We start from the raw sequence: 17894 nt of genomic DNA, 5'->3' as shown, positions 1-17894 counted from the left end.
TCCCTTACCCACCAGACCTTGCGCTTCGCTCTGCCCAGGGTGGCCACTCAGCAGACACACCCGCCTCTAGGCACTCTGGACACATGTGGTTCCAAGACGCCGAGCTTTATTTTAAGCCACCCCTTCCTACCTTCCCTACCCTCCTGCCAGGCTCAGGCATTGACCTTGCCACTGCCTTGCTCATTCTAGACTCCGGGTTGTCATCCTTTTGAAACTTATACTATTATACATTAATTATTAACTTTAAAAAAAAGATTTTTATTTATTTATTCGACAGAGAGAGATCACAAGTAGGCAGAGAGGCAGGCGGGGTTGGGGGGGAGCAGGCTCCCTGCTGTGCAGAGAGCCCGGTACAGGACTCGATCCCAGGACCCTGAGATTACAACCTGAGCCTAAGGCAGAGGCTTTACCCACTGAGCCACCCAGGCGTCCCAATTATTAACTTTATTAAAAATCTCAAACATAAAAGAAAGTGAAAAGAATAGTCACATAAACACCAATATATCCCACCGTTATTAACAGTTTGCCATTTTTGCTTGTCCTTATTCTATCCGTAAATAGGGTGGTGTTTTTCCTGAGTCATTGGAAGAGTGCAGAGTACTTCTTTATTATAAACATCATAGTATATATCTCTTAAGAATAAAAACATTCTTAATGTAATGACGTCCTTAGTGTAATAAAAATATATTCCTGATGAAATAAAAAATGTGATATACATAGACAACAGAAGATTATTCATCTGTAAAAAAGAAGGAAATCCTACCATTTGTGACAACATGGGTGTGGACATTATGCTAGGTAGGAGGACTCAGACAGAGAAAGACAAATATTATATGATCTCAAGTGTATGGGGAATCTAAAAAAATCAAACTCACAGATGCAGAGAATAGACTGGCAGTTGCCAGGGGTGGTGGTGGGGGTAGGGGGAAATGGGTGAAGGTGGTCGAAAGGTACAAGTTCCCTGTCGTGAGATAAGTAGGTTCTAGGCATGTAATACATAGCATGATGATTCTAGTTAACTATACTGTATTGTATTTTTGAAAGTTGCTAAAAGAGAAGATCTTAAAATCCTCATGACAAGAAAAAAAAACTCATAACTATGGGAAGTGATGGCCATTCACCAAATTTTGTGGCAATCATTTTCCAATATATATATTTATCAAATCATTATGTTGTACCCCTTCAATGAATACAATATCATATGCCAGTACAACTGGAAGAAAAGAAAAAAGAACAAAAGCATTCTCCTACATGGCCATAATCAAGATAATGGACAATGATCACTCAATGTCATCTTATATTCAGTCCATATTAAATTTCCCTAATTGGCCCCCAAATGTGCTGTTAGCATGTTTGAGCTGGGATTCCGTCAAGGATCATATATTACATTTGTTTTGTCTCTTTAGTGTCCTTTGGTACAGAACATCCCCCTTCTATCCCATTTTTCCCTCGGATATTGACTTTCTGAAGAACACCACCAGTTGTCGTAGCATGTGTAGAATAGCTTGTTAGATTATTTCCTTGTGGTGTCATTTAATTTGTTCTTCTATCAGCTACATTTCCTATAACCTGGAAATTAGGTCCAGAGGACTGATTAGATTCAGGTTAAATGTTCTTGACAAGAATCCTCAATGATATCAACTTAGTATCATCCTATCAGGGGACACACAACTTCAGTTTTCCCATTATTAGTGACATGAAGTTTAATCACATTCCTTGATGGTAGGAGAATGGTTAGACTTCTTTTATATTTCTCCACAGGGTCCAAAAAAGTTTGAGCAACCACTAAGTGTAATAGATACAGCGGGTTCTTTTTACTGGCGGTAGTTCTTCTATAAAGTCACTGAGAACACTGAATTAAGGAATACTGAAACTTTGCTTCCAGAACATCTACAGAATTCGGCTTCTGTGAGCCTCTGGTTACAGCCAACAGATCAGCACAGAACCTTGTTTTATGTGTGTTTCTGTCTTAAAACATTTGATTTAATATAGTTTTTGATTCATTATCATTGAGATGGCCAACAGCACTGTAATGCATTCCTGAATGAAGCTTATCTAACACTTGTACTTTCTCTGTAAGGCACATCACATCTCTATAATGCTGAAGTAGCCAACCCTCAGTCCTACGCGTGTGGGCTATTTTAAACAGCAAAATCACCAACACAAAGCACAAAAAAGTAAAAACTCTAGCACTCAGTAGAGTGGAGAAGAGGACATCTGCTTGTCGTATGGGAGCCAAAACAAGGTCACCTTCGTCATCCTCGGCTAGGGATGCACATGTGAGGAAACAAAATGTTTTGGGACATCTTGGAACATCCATGAACGAGGGCTTGAAAGCCACCAGTATTGATTTTGGAGATAACAGCTGGGCTTCAGTGAGTCAATGAATTTGAAATATGGAATCTTTGGATAAAGAGGATCCACTAAATATACTGGATCAAACCATCTGAAGGAGCTGTGTGACCTTCAATTCATTGCATTACCTCTCTGAGCTTTATTTTCCTAACCTGTCCTTTCAAGGGGTGGTCTTTGAGCTTTTCCCAGCACTGGAGTCCTGGGACCTGGGTGGGAATTGAACTTCTCTTGGTTTGGCTGTCTGTGGACATAAGGACCCCAATCCCTTTTCTTTCTGTGCAGGTTTGTGGATTTCCACGCAGCTGCCTCCACCTGCTCGCCCTCTCGGGCCTCCCTGCTCACCGGCCGGCTTGGCCTCCGCAACGGAGTCACGCACAACTTTGCGGTCACCTCTGTGGGGGGTCTGCCGCTCAATGAGACCACCTTGGCGGAGGTGCTGCAGCAAGCTGGCTACGTCACTGGGATGATAGGTAACACTGGAGCTCCGCAACTGGGGACCCCCGCCCCTGCATCTCCTACAGGATTCCTGCGGTGCCTGCCTTGTGTTTGCGAATACCCAGCATGCTGCCTGTTCTGCTCCTTTTTGTTTATTCCTTGCTCTATAAGGTCGGAAAGCTTTCAGCTATAAGTCATTGACAAGACCCAACAGGGAACTAAACCATATAGGGTTTAGGTTTTTCTCCCATTGTAATAAGCTTAGAGGTGAGTGATAGCTTTCATTGGCTCAGCTGCTCCAGGAGACCGTTTCTATTTTTCTGCTCCGCTCTCCGTAGTCCGTTAGCTTTCGGCCTCATGCTTGTTGCTCCTTGGTTGCAAGAGAGCGGCCTCAGTATCATTCACCATCAACCGGCTTCAAGGAAGGGAAAAACGAGAGAGCAGGTGCCGGGCCTCTACCAGGGAGAGACACGCCCACCCCTCCCCGTGGACATGCACTTACATCTGATTGGTGGATTTGCATGGCCACGCCCCACTGCAAGGAAGGCTGGGAAACTGGGCTTAGGACCCGGATTGGGGCGGGGGTCTCTAACCTGGGAACCGAACCCGACTTCTGTTTGGGGGGTAAGTGGGGGCACGCGGCAGCGTCTGCCACACTGTCCAGCAGTTGCCTTTCCTTTTAAAATCTGTGTGGGCACCTGTGATTCGGAAGTTCCTACCTGCCTGGCCCGAAGTTTTTATTTGCGGCAGGGCAGGGAGATGCCTCCTGAAGGGATGATTTCCCCCATTCTCTGTGTGAGGAAACCGAGTTTCCGCCGGGTCAGGGGGCCTAGGGGGTGCTCACCGCCCAGGAGCGGTGTGTCTTGCCCAGCCCGGCTCTGGTGCTTTGCTTCAGGGCTGGTCCTCCCTCCCGAGGCCAAGGCGGCGCGTCGGTCCCAGCGGCCCCCTCCGGCTGCCGCGGCTGTTATTCCGACTTCGCAAGAGCTGGTCCCGTGGGATTCCCGCCTCCCTCCTCTAAACCTCCCTGAAGTGGCAAGGGAGGGGCCCCGTGGGGGTGTTAACCCACAGGAGGCCCCAGTTTCGGGGGTTGGCCCCCGCCTCCTCCTCTGGGTCAAGGAGCCTGAACTTTTTTTTTTTTTTTTTAATTTTCTGAATTATTTTATTTTATTTTTTGATGAAGTGTTCCAGGATTCATGGTTGACACAGAGCACCCAGTGCTGCACGCATACGTGCCCTCCTTAATACCCACCCCCAGGCTCACCCATCCCCCCACCCACCTCCCCTCTAAAACCCTGTTTGTTTCTCCGAGTCCGCAGTCTCTCCCGCTCTGATTCCCCCCCCACCCCACCCCACCCCCGCTTCATGTCTCTGCCCCATCTCCTAATGTCCTCCGTGTTATTCCTTACGCTCCACAAATAAGTGAAACCATGTGATAATTGACTCTCTCTGCTTGGCCTATTTCACTCAGCATAATCTCTTCCAGTCCGGTCCATGTTGCTACAAAAGTTGGGTATCCATCCTTTCTGATGGCTGCATAATATTCCATTGTGTATAGGGACCACATCTTCCTTAGCCATTCGTCCGTTGAAGGGCATCTTGGTTCTTTCCACAGTTTGGCGACCGTGGCCATTGCTGCTATGAGCATTGGGGTGCACATGCCCCTTCTTTTCATCCATCTGTATCTTTGGGGTAAATACCCAGATGTGCAATTGCCAGGTCACCGGGTAGCTCTATTTTCAGCTTTTTGAGGATCCTCCATGCTGTTTCCCAGAGGGGCTGCACCAGCTTGCATTCCCACCAGCAGTGTAAGAGGGTTCCCCTTTCTCCACCACCTCTCCTAAGATTCGTTGTTTCCTGCCTTGTTAATTTTGGCCGTTCTAACGGGTGGAAGGGGGTATCACAATGTGGTCTTGATTTGACTCTCCCTGACGGCTCATGATGGGGAACATTTTTTCGTGTGTCTGTTATAGCCATTTGTATGTCTTCACTGGAGAAGTGTCTGTTCACGTCTTCTGCCCGTTTTTTTTGACTTGATTATCTGTTTTGTGTGTGTGGAGTTGGAGGCGTTCTTTATAGATCTTGGATATCGGCCCGGACCTACTTTTATAGAAGGTCAAACTGGAGTGTGGCAGGCCCCGGTGGGAGGAGGTACAAATTACGATACCGTCTTTTCAATCCCTGCCTGCCCGTACCCTGAGGTATACTCACTGTGAAGCCCCCACGCTGGGCTGAGTGTCCTAACTGGCCCCATCGCTTGCATCCGGGTCGCAGTAACAGCCCGGAAGCGTTTGGCCCCTGGGGCTCTCTGACTCTACAGTTTCATGAGGCAGCAGGGGGCTGGGCGCTTCCTGAGCTGAGCCGGGTCCCACTTGCCTTTCCCTCTTCATGTCTTTGAACCCCAGGTGAACAACTGATTATATATTAACTGCTCAGCTGCTCCCCTCTCCCCTCACTGCTCATCCCATCATTTGCATGTTAGAGGATATCCAACCATATCCGTGTGTTGACATCATGAACTTCCTATAAGCATGCTTAGGGGAAAAATTAAAAAAAAAAAACCCACCAAGGGAATATCAAACCCCTTTGCCCCACCCACGCTTCGCTTCTAACATGGGTCCACAGTCATGTATTTCTACCTCGTTGTATACATACCTCTTGGTCCTCCTTTTAACCCCTTCTTGTTATTTTATATTTCTGTGTCACACAATTTTACATCTTTCAATAATTTTAATAATTTTAGAAATAAGTTAAACACTTTAATTTTGGATTTCCACCTTATGCTTAATCCAAGCTTTCCACATCGTGCCGAAGCCGTTTGCTTCTGCTTTATATTACACTTTTTCCCCCAAACCTACAGCACAATTGCAAAAAGGAAGTAATAGACACTCATCTGCCCTTTCCCTAGATTTCCTGATTATTACCTTTTGCTGCATGCATTTGTCGTTAAAAGATAGTTTGGTGGTATCTTGTCAAGGCCATGTAAATAATTTACTTAGCCATCCTCCCACAGTTGTGCGTTTCTTTCTTTTACGTGCTGTTCAGTGCTGGCACTGTTTAGATCTTTGGACCACATTCTTTTCTCTGTCCCTTGCCTTGTGGGTGGTTTTCCTGGGGTCTTTACTCCGAGCAGAATTATTATGTCCGAGAGTTCAGCGCGGTCAGAGCTTCTGCCACACGTTTCCCAGTCATTCTTCCCTACCAAACACATGTACAGAGTGAGGAGCAGCCATGCACGTCCAGGCCAGTCTCTCTGCAGGGGAACAGCCTCGGGAAGGGGGAGGTGGTCTTCCGTCCAGCCTCTGCGGGCTTCTGAGGGTGGTCGGAGAGGAAGATGATGAAAGTAGGAGGGAACCAGGCATCTCCAAGGCAATATGGGGCCCACACTTGTCCTCAGGGTCTTTGTAGAGCCCCAGCGAGGGAGGTCGGAACAGGTGCAACGGGCACTGTGGGATTGCTGTGGGCACTGAACCCACTTTGAGGGGCAGAAGCTCAGCACGCTGGCGTCTGTGGGCCCCCAGTGAAGGCTTGCCTTCTTTTTCTTTGTGTGCTTTCCTGCATAGGTCCTGAGTCATCGTTGCTTGCTTTCTGTGTCCCCGTGGACTCCCTCTCAATCCCAGAGAGCGAGGCTTGGCTCTCACCCAGCATTTGCAGCCTCTCTGCTTGCTTCTGAAAAGGGCAACACGGATGGAGGACTGGGTATGTGCTCAGCTCCCCAGAGGCACTGGGAATCCCCTTGGGGGTTCCCTCTGAAAGTCTCTCTCTTGCTTTCCTACAGGCAAATGGCATCTCGGACACCATGGCTCTTATCACCCCAACTTCCGTGGTAAGAATTCTTTGGGATACTTGTTACCTGGGAAACAGAAAGTACAGATCGTGGTGTAAAAGGCTTCCATAATATTTAAGCCATCCTGCTTCTGGGGGACACCCCTCCCAAGTTAGGATGTCCTCATTCACGGGGTCACTTAGGTGCAGTTGGGAGACCTATGGCACCCCTTGTTCTCACATTGTTTTCTCCTGGCATCTTTCCTGGCCCCTTCCCCACCTTGGTGCCTGCCAGCCCTTCTGGCTTTCTCGTCACAAGTCCATCAGGGTCCACATCTCAGGAAACATTTGGCCCCTGGGAGATCCAGACATGTCTAGTGCAGTAAGAAGTAAAAATTATCCAGTGGGTTCACAGAAGCAGGCTATAAACCCACACAGGAGATGCCCCGTCTTGCCTCCTCCCTATAGCTATTCACTGCCTCAGACTTTTGACTCTCTGACCTTGGGGAATAGGCCAAGATCAAGCTGCCTGGGCCAATTACCTGGAAATCAGTTTGTTGATTGATGAGTTCTCTGAATGTCCAATTCACCGAATTATTGATGGTTTTCCAAAGTTGTGGTTTTGGCCTCTGCTCTCCCCGTGACCTGCCTCCTCCTTTTCAGATGGGAACCCACAGACTTTCTCTTGAAGGTGACTTGTCATCATCTCAGCAGCTCAGGCTTCTCTGGGGTCCTTCCCTGAGCTTGCTTCCTGGTGGCTCCTGCTATTTTATAAGCGAACGGGCGGGCTTTTCCTTAACAGTGGTTCTCTGAGTATTTTGTGGACTTCTCCACCCCTCACTCCACCCCAGCATCTCCCTCTAGCTCCATGGAAAGAGGCTGCAGTGCTCTCTGCTATGTGTGGGGGAACGTATGCATCTGCAGATTTTTCCACTTGGGGAACAGCTTCCAGGGAATCGGCCAGCAACCAGCCTTCAGCCGCGGGCTCTTACCGGCCAGCACCCTGTCCCTCTCCTTCCTCCTCTCTGGTGCTCCTTCCTCCTCCTCTCTTCCCTTGTGCCCCGTCTTTTTAGCTGGACTTCGCTAGCATCTTCCACGTGTGCTTTGTAAGGAGTGGCAGGTAAAGGAAGTGAAGACCTGGCCTTTCCACTAAAAATGACAACAGAACATACTTTTCCCACTTGCGGTTGCTTCCTCCTTGACAAATGAGGAGGTTGAACTAGATTGGGGTGTTGAAACCTGGAGTCCTATGCTGGGTGGGGGATGGATCCTGAGAGAGGATCCCACTGAGCAGAATGAGGTGGGGCCATTTTGGACTTGTGGTGTCTGCGGTTGGGACTGAGAAGAGAGAGCACCCGCCGTACATTTGTGTCCCTAGACCAGCTCATCTCAAAAAGCCTGCTGGCTTGGGTACTCTGAAGTTTCTTGATTCCTGTCTCTGAGTTCGTTTGTGTCTCCTCCTGCTTCTTTTACCCCTTCCCCGATGTGCTGTCCTGGTGCTCCTTTACCCTCATTCAGATACACCCTCTTCTAGTTTAATCTGCATATCTTACTTCCCTTCAGGCCCTTGCAGGCCCTTGTTTATGTCCTACAGTGCCTTGCCCGTACCTGACTTTTCACCACCTCCTTCCTGGATGTGTTCGTAAGTGCACTGGCGATCGGAGGGGTGCCACACTTCTTTCTGCTTCCTCCCACTCTGGGTTAACTCTAATCCCAAGATGTTTGGCAAAGTTAGTCTTACAGCCAGAACCCAAAAAAGTGTTTTCTTCGCATACTACAAAGGGATATTAATCAAATCCTCTTTTAATTACATACTCCATAGCCCTGCAGTATTAAATCATGGAAAATTAAATTTTTGTCCTGGGTGTAAGAATGCAGACTCATAGAACAGAAGGCAAGTGGGGGTGCTCACCAGTTGCTTCTCTTCCAGGTTTTGATTACTACTTTGGAATCCCATACAGCCATGATATGGGCTGCACGGACACCCCAGGCTATAACCACCCTCCTTGTCCAGCGTGTCCACGGGACGATAGAGCAGCAAGGTAATCCCATCCAAACAACTGGCAGTGGGCTCCAGAGCCAGGGGAAGTCCCCAGGGTATCGTCCGGTAGGTGTCAATGAGGAAGGCCACAGGAGAGAGTTAAGTCAGTAAAAAAGAGTAGGTTTAGTGCAAATTTGCGTTATTTGCATGGAGTATAAGCAAACTTTTAACAAGGGTTAGGTCAACAAATTTTCATTGGAATTGTCCGGTTTCCTTGGATTGTTTAGCTCAGCTGGGAAGAGCCTGGTGCTGCCTTGGACTTACCCATGTGGGGTCTCGCTCCACCTCTGCCTGCTGGCTTCGCTGCCAGGCCACTCACCTGGCCTAGACACTGGATGTAAGAGGGCTAGAGAGAGGGAGAAGACACTCAGGGCTCCTTACAAGCTTCGCCACCCCCCGCCCCCTGGCAAAGAAACCAGCATCTGGCTTTGAAATGCCATGCTGTCACTCCGCGGGATGCTTTAAAATCCTCTTCCATGGAATGGGGAAATGCTCAGGACATACTAGGACGTGACAAAAGCAGGAACAAACTCACAAGCAGTGTGCTCTTAGCTGCCTCCGTGTCCATAGCTTCATGGCCCTACACAGTGGGACTCAGAGGGAGGAAGCCCGAAGCGCTAACAGTGGCTCATTCCCTCTGGTTGCGGGACTAAGGGGTTTTCATTTCGTCTTTCTTTCTCGTTGTATTTTCCTAATATTCTGTGATGAGTGTGTGGTGCATTTAATATCAGAAAAATGTGCTAAACTTTACTCAGGCAACAACAACACAAACCAGCTGTTCCTGTTTCTCAGCCCGCGCACTGCGGTTATTGATAAGGTGACGGGTGTCTGAGCCCCTGGGGAAGGCAAGTCTCCGCTGGCTCATTCATAACATGATAGTTAATGTAATAATGTCCACGTACTGAGACGTCGTCACAGTGTGGGCACGCTCCGAGCATATCCGCAATCCACGCGACATTGTGCGAGGCAGGTATGTGGCCTGATTTTAGAAGTGAGGACCCTGGAAAGGTACAGGTAAGGACCCGCTTGCCCAGGTCACCCCGCAACGGTAGGAGGTAGAGCTGGTGATTCCAATCAGGGTCTTCCTGAGTCCAGAGCCTGTGTGCCACTCAGACCGTGGTCTCTGGCCCATCAGTGTGGCTGTCGTGTGTGTGTGCTTGTCAGAAAAGCAGAATGTCAGGCCCCCGCTCCCCCCAGGCCCCAGGTCTGCATTTTCACCGGATGCACAGGGGATTCGTGTGCATGTGGCAGCGGGAGAAATGAAGCTATAGCTTGTCTCTCTGCCCTCCCTACCAGCCGCGGCCCATGGGCCACACTTGGCCATATCGTGGCCTGCCACAGGTCAGCCGGGTCCCTTTAAGTCCATGTTAAATCAGAGAAAATAAAGGGTTGGCTTAGGGGGGGTGAGGTTGCTGGGGAAGGGGAGAGATTGTAGGTAATGGTGGAGTTGCCACAAAGTCATAACAACATGAAAAACTTGACACTGACAGTGAGGTTAGCATTAGCATGCCTATTACGGTGATAATCCTTTTTCTCTTTTCCAAAACCTGTGGCCCTTGGTGATTCTTTACCCCAGTCTGACTTGTCTCCTAAGCTTTTGGAAGGGAGTGTGTATGCATCTAGGTATGATGGGGGATTTTCTCCTCTTTCCAGTCCTTCCTGCCCCATGAGGACAGTTTCCCTCCCTGAGATGCCCCTTGTTCCCTCTTCTCTCCCCGTGGTTCCCAGCTTCTCTCCTGATGCGCTGTGGCGGCTGGGTTGGAAGGCCGAGGGTTGATGGTGTTGCTCATATGCCGGGCAGCGTGCAGAGCACTAACACTCGCTGTCCTGTTTTGTCCTTTCAAGGCCTCATCAGAGGGCGGGGGCACACTTGAGATAAGGAGAGTCAGGTTCTGAGAGCTTAGGTAACTCGCCCACGGGTCACGGCCAGAGTTATTAATCAGCCACTCATGCGGGAGCATTCATGGGTCGGTTCATCTCCAGCTCTAAGACCATAGACTTTGTTTTTTGTTCAGGAGCTATAACTGGTTTGACTCCCACTTTTTCCAGTGGCTAAAGCTTCTCTAAATTTTCCAAACATGGTTGAGATGTTTAAACTGTCCCCAGCTCCCTCGGTTATGGTCAGATGTCAGGTCACATGAAGTCCCAGCGGTTGACCTAGGAAAGCGCCCAGCATCGTGCCCTGTAGACAGAAGCCATCATTTAGGGAGGTCAGCGGAAAAAGCCAGGGATGGCGGCTATTGGTTGGCTGTGGGACTCAGCTTGAGTAATTTAGTTTGTCTGGACCTCAGTTTCTCTTGCAACAAAATGGGAATAATGTCTGTAGTTCAGGGAAGTCTTTGTGAGCTTTGCAGAGTGGCCGGACTTGTCTGAGGAGCATAAAAGTCTGTTAGAAGGAAAGGGAAGAAGGTATTTTATTGATTTTTGCCCTGGAGGAAATGACAGATGGGAAAAATCATCTGGGGCAGGTTATTAAGTGTTTTGTGTTCATGCACATTGCATCGCTGCGTAAAAGCATTTTGTTTGACACGATGGCTACTTAGGTCATGGAAATGAATACCATCTGTGGTTTCCACACAGGAACCTTGAGAGGGACTGTTACACTGATGTGGCCCTTCCTCTCTATGAAAACCTCAACATCGTGGAGCAGCCCGTGAACCTGAGCAGCCTGGCGCAGAGGTACGCCGAGAAAGCTACCCAGTTCATCCAGCATGCAAGGTAAGAGTCCCCTGGCTCCCCAGGGCTGCCCCCCGACCCCCACCCCGCATGTCCCCTGGCCTCAGGGCCCCCGCAAGCCGTGCTGGAGTTCCTTTGCGCAACAAAGATGGATACATGTCTGTTCCCTGGAGAACAGTCTCCCCTGGGATCTCCAGGCCTGGGTGAGAAGCTCTGCAGGTATGTTCTGGGAGTTCCTGGGAGCTTTCCCCATCCTGGCTCAGATTGTGCTCTGTTATCATCATCCTTCTTTCCTCTCCTCTAAGCTCCTGGACGTAGGGCCCGCCACTGTGTTCTGTTCTGGGCACTCAAGGCATTTGTTGATTGATTAATTGGCAGGGTGGATTAGCTTTGTACTGCTGCAGTAACAAACTCACCGCCAGCTTACTGGCTAAAACAGCCGCAGTTGACTCTCCTCCAGATCTGTAGGCTGGACGCCCATAATGAGTCCAATGGGGCTAAAATCAGGGTATCAGCGGGGCGATCTCCTGGAGGTTCTAGGGGAGGAATGTTTCTTGGCTCTTCCGTCTTCTCTTCTGACTTAGGGCCCCATCATTCTCATCTCCCCTTCTATCATCCCTTTGTGTTCTTGTCTTCTGTAGTCAAATCTCCCTCTGCTTCCCTCTTTTAAGGACACTTGCAATTATGTTTAGGGTCTTCCAGCTGAATCCAAGATCATCTCCCTATCTCCAGATCCTTAATTCAGTTTCACCTGCGACATCTCTTTTGCCATAACATGTAACACTCACAGATTCCTGGGATGAGACCCATGATACCTTTGGGGGTCATTATTCAGTGTAACACACAGGGATTACAAACTCCAGCATCTACAGGGCCCTGGTAGCTTTGGAGGGAAGCAGGCTAAGTGTAAGGCATTAAGGAGAGATAGGGCCTTTGGTGAACTTGAAAGCACAGGCCCCCTCTAAGGGAACATCTGCTACCTGCCTGGGTATGTAGCTCTGGCTGCCTGGGGCTTCTTTAGGGAATGGGAGCCGAGACGGTCAGATCCTTCTCTTTCACAAGACACATGAGCTGTCTGGTCCATGTGTGGAATCTCCTGATCTTTAAATGTTAGAAATGACTCATGAGGAATAACAAAACACTGAAAGCAGAACCATGCCTCACCCCTGGGTGCGCACCCCCAGGCGGTGGGGTGCAGGCCTGTGCCCATTCCGGGTCGCCTCACCCCTCCCACCTCGACCTCGCCCGACCCTTCACAGCTGCCTTTGCTCTGGCCTCTACCGAACCTGGGTGTGCTCGGCTCATCTTTCTCCCAAGACTGCAAACTCCTCCAGGGCGGTGGGACATCTTCCAGCAGGTTCTTTGGTATTCCCCACAGCCTTAGCCTAAGAGAGCAAGAAGAAACCTGTCGCATGCCTGTCTGCTTGAGCAGAATTAAAAATGGACTCCACCTGTGGATCACTGAGCATATCAGTCCTTGACTGTACAAGAATCGCCCCAACCCCTTGCTCAGCCACAGATTTTTCCGGAGAGCAGGACAGCAGGCAGAGCAGAGACACTGATTTATTCCTAATCATAAACGTCCTTATGGCCTAAATCTGGAGAGCAGCCTATTGGGGCTTCAAGGATCGCAGCTTAAAAGTTTTTTAGGGCTTTCTGAGAAATGCTGGCTTTTTTTCCCAGGTGGCTAGTATGAAACAGGCAAGCCCTTCTCCCATCTGGAGGGTTGAACACGTCTCTCTGCTCCTTGGAGCTTGGAGATGGTTCGGATCCCTGTGTCCCGGACAGGTGGATGCTTCATGGCTGGTAGGGACAGTTCAGTCCTCGGTGCTTGGGACAGCACAGAGCCCTCAGAGAAGGAGTGGCAGCCCGCTGGGGAGGAGGGAGGAGCCCACGTGCTCTCACGTGGGGAAGGGGCTCTTCATCTGCCAGTTAACTAATCACTTTCAAGACAGACAAATCCATGAACAACCTCCTTATCATATGAAAAAGGTGAAGGATTTCCTAATTTATTAATTAGTTATTAAGTAAAAAGTCACATAAATCCCTTTCCCTTTTGACCTTATGGAAAAGAATCCTCAGGTGCACTGATTTCCTTAGTGCACTGACTTGCCAATTCATCCTTGATTTTTGGAACACCAGCAAGAAGGTGCCCCTGGATGGGCACTCCTCCACTGTGACACTTGCCCCCAGGGCCAGGCCCTCCCCCACCTAGGCCTGTGTGTCAAAACTACTAGGAGTCCCAAGAGTGGGGTTTCCTGCTTCCCCGTGGCAAGAAGCCCTCCCTAGACTTCTGCGAAAGTTTCTACTTAGATCATTAGTTGTGTTTAGACCCTTGACCTGGCAGCATGCCCAAAGCTAACCCTCGATCTGGATGTTTTAAACAGCCTGCAAAGCTCTTAACTGACAAAAAAGAGAGAAGATGTCATAGGCTCCTGGGTCATGGGCCTGCCAGTCTTCTTGCCGCCCCACCGCCTCAGGGTCTGGGATGGTACGCTGAGCCTGAATAGGGAATATGGGGCCTGACAAGGACGAGTGTGCTGGGCCCAGGCATGAGCAACAGCTCAGGATATCTGAAATCAGAGTGCGTAGTCAACGCGACAGAGCTTTCGTCATTCAGAACTAGGTCCCAGAGGTGCACAGGTGACAGACAACCTCCTGCCTCTCTGGGCTGGGGCCAAGGAACCACGTCAAAGTCTTGATTCCCTCCCATACTTAACTCCTTGACCCTGCCCCTGCATCACCCTCCCCCTGCTCGTCTGCCTCTCATCTTCCATTCACCCAGCGCTCACCTGTACCCACCAACCCGGCACCTGCATCAGGGCTCCAGGTTAAGGAGAAGCTCATGCCCACTCCCCACCCCCTTCTTTCCCCTCTCTCCTGTGCCAAGGCGCCGATGAATACAGAGTGAGGCAAAGAAGGAGCTAAGGAACAGCTGGGCAGTCTTCCTGGAGTCTTCTCTTCCTCTCCTGCAGCTTCTCCCTGGTGCGTTCTGCCTGCCCCCAGCGGCCACCAGCGCAGCCCACCCGTAGCCCCTATGCTGTAGGCCTCAACGTCTTAGGGATCTCTTGCCTCACCCGAGACCTGGCTTGGTTCCCCCATGACACCGTCCCACAGCACGCTTGTATGTAGTTCTTCTCCATTACTCCTATTAATTTGTAAGTAATTATCTAATTCAATTTTTAGTTGCATTTTCCTCTCCTGTTTCCAATTCGATGTGAAGCTCTAAGAAGGTAGAAATCCTGTTATGTTCCTGGCTCTATCCCGAGTGCCTGGGGCCTATTTAGAACTTAATAAATATTCACAGAATGAGTGAATAACGAGTGAGTGATTTTATCTTGCCCTAAAGATGTGCCAGTGTTGTGCTAGGGGTACAGACGTGAATTAGATCTGTCCTCGCTTTTGAGTGGCTCGCAAGCTAGTAGGAAGCAGATTTGTGGAAAGCCGACTTTCACTCAGTTTGTATCATCAATGCTGATGAGGATGGTGAGGGAGGGGGAAGACAGGCAGGGAGCAGGAAGCCATCCGTGATCTGGGAGCAGAGGAGGGGTGTTGCCTTTTGAGCTAAATCTTAAGAATTGAGTAAATGTTTTTAGGCAAGATACCAGGAAGTTACTGCCAGAGAGGAATTCCATGACCAAGTCACAGGAGGGCAGAAGGTGAGGTGTTTGAGAAGCTGGCATATATAGGAAGAGTCTCTGGACAGGAAGAAGGTAGGGCCGGAAGGGACCCAGGTTGCGAATGGCCTCGAATGCTGGGCTGCTGGGTGGGGCTGCAGTGGAGTCCCCGTGTGCTTCTGAACAGGGACCTGGGTTCACGTCTGACTTTGAGAACAGTGTCTTGAACACTGAAGCCCAGAGAAAGATGGAGAAATGTGGAGGCAAGTCCATTCCAGAGAGACCCTTTGTCTAAGCCGGAAGCCAACCAGGCAGATGCCTACCCCTCCTGGTTCCACCTGCAGGTCTGGCTCTCTGGCCAAGCACATACTAAGGACCTTGACTGAGAGGTCTTTCGATCTCAGCTCAAATGATTTTGTCCATAGTTGGCTGTCCTGGGTTTTAATCTGTAGCACACCTTCATGCCGTGCCCCATCCTCTCTCTCTTGGAATGTCCTCTCTGACATCTGACTTTTTTTTTCTTCTCTGCTCACTTACTACTCCACTCATTTTGCCACACCAATTATGTGTCCCCTTTAGAAATCTCTGAAAACAGAGACAAACAAATAGAAAAAGAAAAATCACCCCGAATGCCATACCCCAGACGTAACCCCTTTTGGTAGATTTGAGCAAGTTCTTCAGGCCTCATTCTGTGTTGGTGCCTAAACATACATATGTGTGTGTGTGTGTGTGTGTGTGTGTATGTATAACATATATGAAATATATGTATTATATATAATAAAATATGTAATAAATATATAAGCATATATCTAAATATATCAAAAGACATAATCAGCATTTTCTTTTCTAGAAAGCAGCAGACTTCCTCCACTCCTTATGATTGTATTACTATTTTTATGTGCAGCACAGGAGCGTACTGCAGGGCTGGCTTGGGGGATAGGTGCGCCCAGGGAGCCAGCGTGTGTGGTTTCCGCATGATGCTGTCTCCCTGAGCTCAAGCGTGGCATCAGGATGCGGGTAAAGAGGTATATCCCCGAGCACCATGCATCATGTATTATTCAGAATTGTCAATAACAAGGCTATCATTTATTAACTATAGGCAGTTAACAATCACAGCTCTATTGGGTGGGGGGGGTATGTGAAAGCGTCCCCATCGTAGAGATGACAGAAGTGAAGTTAATTGCCCAGGATTGCACAGCCATGAAATAAAAATCCCAGGGATTTGGAGGCAGTTGTCGGGAGCATGTGCTTCCTGTCTGCAGCTTTTGTTCAGCCTGGCACATGTCTCTCAGCCTCTGGCCTGGGGCGCTGACAGGACTTTGATTAAAGGTGGAAGCTTAGAGACTCATGATGGGGATGGGACAAAGTGTGGGCAGTGGAACCTCCCCTGCCCCCCACCTGGTAAATAAGTAACAGCCAGCACTCTATGGCGGGGCAGGGAAGCCCTGATTTGGAACATTTGTCCATTTCCGTGGTGTGAATAGTCTCACATTGGCTAATTTCAGGCCACAAACAAGATGTCACTAAACGTGGATTGGTAAGAGATGCGCTAGAGGACACGGTCAATGGCCTTGGCACCACACAGATGAAAGATAATCTCAAGGCATGCATAGTAGTAAAATGTAGCGGAATAATCAGGATGCGATAAATTGTAAGAATTTATGACTTTGGCTTTTCACGTGATTTATTTCACTGTAAGCTGATATCGTTTAATTTTTAATGATGGTCATGTGTAACAACTAGCTTGCAAAATTCCTGGAGCTGGAGCCCGCTCCAGCTGCACACCACTGCCACGTGGTGTCTACCTGTTAGAAACAGGAGCCCCCTCTGGGTGTTGCTGATCTCTGCCGGGGTGCCTGGGGTGGCCAGTGGACTGTGGGCTGGAATTAGGCATTTAATCGTTCTCTCAGCAGGATGTCCTGGTGCAGGACACAACTTACATAACTGTACATTATCGTCCCCGAGAGAACAGGCAACAGACACGAAATCAGCACTAGCCGCCACCACATCCGTCCACCAGGCTGAGTGTATTCTCTGTCTGTGCTATCCAAGATGGTAGCCACCAGCCACCCGTGGCTCCTGAGCATTTGAAATAGTTGGGCTTGGACCACCGAAACACTGAATTGAATAGATAATATATATCATATAATATATAGAATTTTATGATCAATAGACATAACATGAAATTGACCCCCTGAAGTGTACATTTCAAAGGCATTAAGGACATTCACATTGTTAGACAACCGTCACTGGCATCCGTCTGCAGAACTTCTTCTCATCATCCTAAACTGAAACTCTGTGCTCATTAGAAGCCAGTTTCCCCTTCCCTCCAGTCTCAGTGTCCTGCTTTCTATCTCTACAAAGCTGACCACTCTCTGGACCTTCTCTAGGTGGCATCCTGGAGTGTTCGTCCTTTGGCGCCTGGCTTTTTTCACTTAGCATAGCGTCTTCAGGGCTCATCTGTGCATTAGCCAGTGAGACACTGAATTCTTCAATTTATTTAGTTTTCATTCACTGAAACCTAAATAGCCTCACGTGAGTCGTGGCTGCTGCATTGGGCAACGCGGCCCTAGGAATGTTGCCAAGAAACTGTTGGTTAAGATGGAGGCAAGGTCCCAGTCGTGGTACTTGTGTCCTGACTTTTATGCCTGTTGACAATGAGAGCTGAATACGGGCGCAGTCCCAGGAGTCAGGACACAGGGGACAGTGCGTTTGAGGCCGAGCTGGGGACCACTCAGAGGACTTGACACGGGCTGGTGTAAATTGGGCTAAGCTAATGCAGGGCCATCGTGAGACTCTTATCTCCAGGGGAGCTGGTGTAGAAAAGACCCGGGCTTCTGTCACTTCTCTGTTCCAACTTAACAGATCCCCTGAAAGACACCCTCCCCAGCAGGTGTGGTCTGTGGGGGCTCCATGATATTCCCTGCAGTTTCAGAAGGGGCGAGGCTGGATCCTGGTCCTTGCCTGGGGGTGGGCATGTGGGACAGTCAGGAAACCAAGAACCTGGG

The 17894-nt window shown here is 49.1% G+C and overlaps 1 protein-coding gene across 9 annotated transcripts in view; it reads left to right on the top strand.

The window, feature by feature from the left end:
• Positions 1-17894, top strand: part of ARSG (arylsulfatase G) — a 100626-nt gene that overhangs the window by 56004 nt on the left and 26728 nt on the right. For all 9 annotated transcript variants that reach the window (XM_032870772.1, XM_032870770.1, XM_032870769.1 and 6 more), the window contains 4 exons: positions 2638-2825; positions 6566-6613; positions 8483-8594; positions 11174-11311. In XM_032870772.1, the coding sequence (XP_032726663.1) occupies positions 2638-2825; positions 6566-6613; positions 8483-8594; positions 11174-11311 (486 nt within the window). The remainder of the gene's footprint in view (positions 1-2637; positions 2826-6565; positions 6614-8482; positions 8595-11173; positions 11312-17894) is intronic.

Source organism: Lontra canadensis, unplaced genomic scaffold, assembly GCF_010015895.1.
Source record: "Lontra canadensis isolate GAN:19392208 unplaced genomic scaffold, GSC_riverotter_1.0 scaffold41, whole genome shotgun sequence".
Classification (NCBI taxonomy): domain Eukaryota; kingdom Metazoa; phylum Chordata; class Mammalia; order Carnivora; family Mustelidae; genus Lontra; species Lontra canadensis.
The sequence above is the reverse complement of the archived record's forward strand: the minus strand, read 5'-3'. Positions and strand labels throughout refer to the sequence as shown.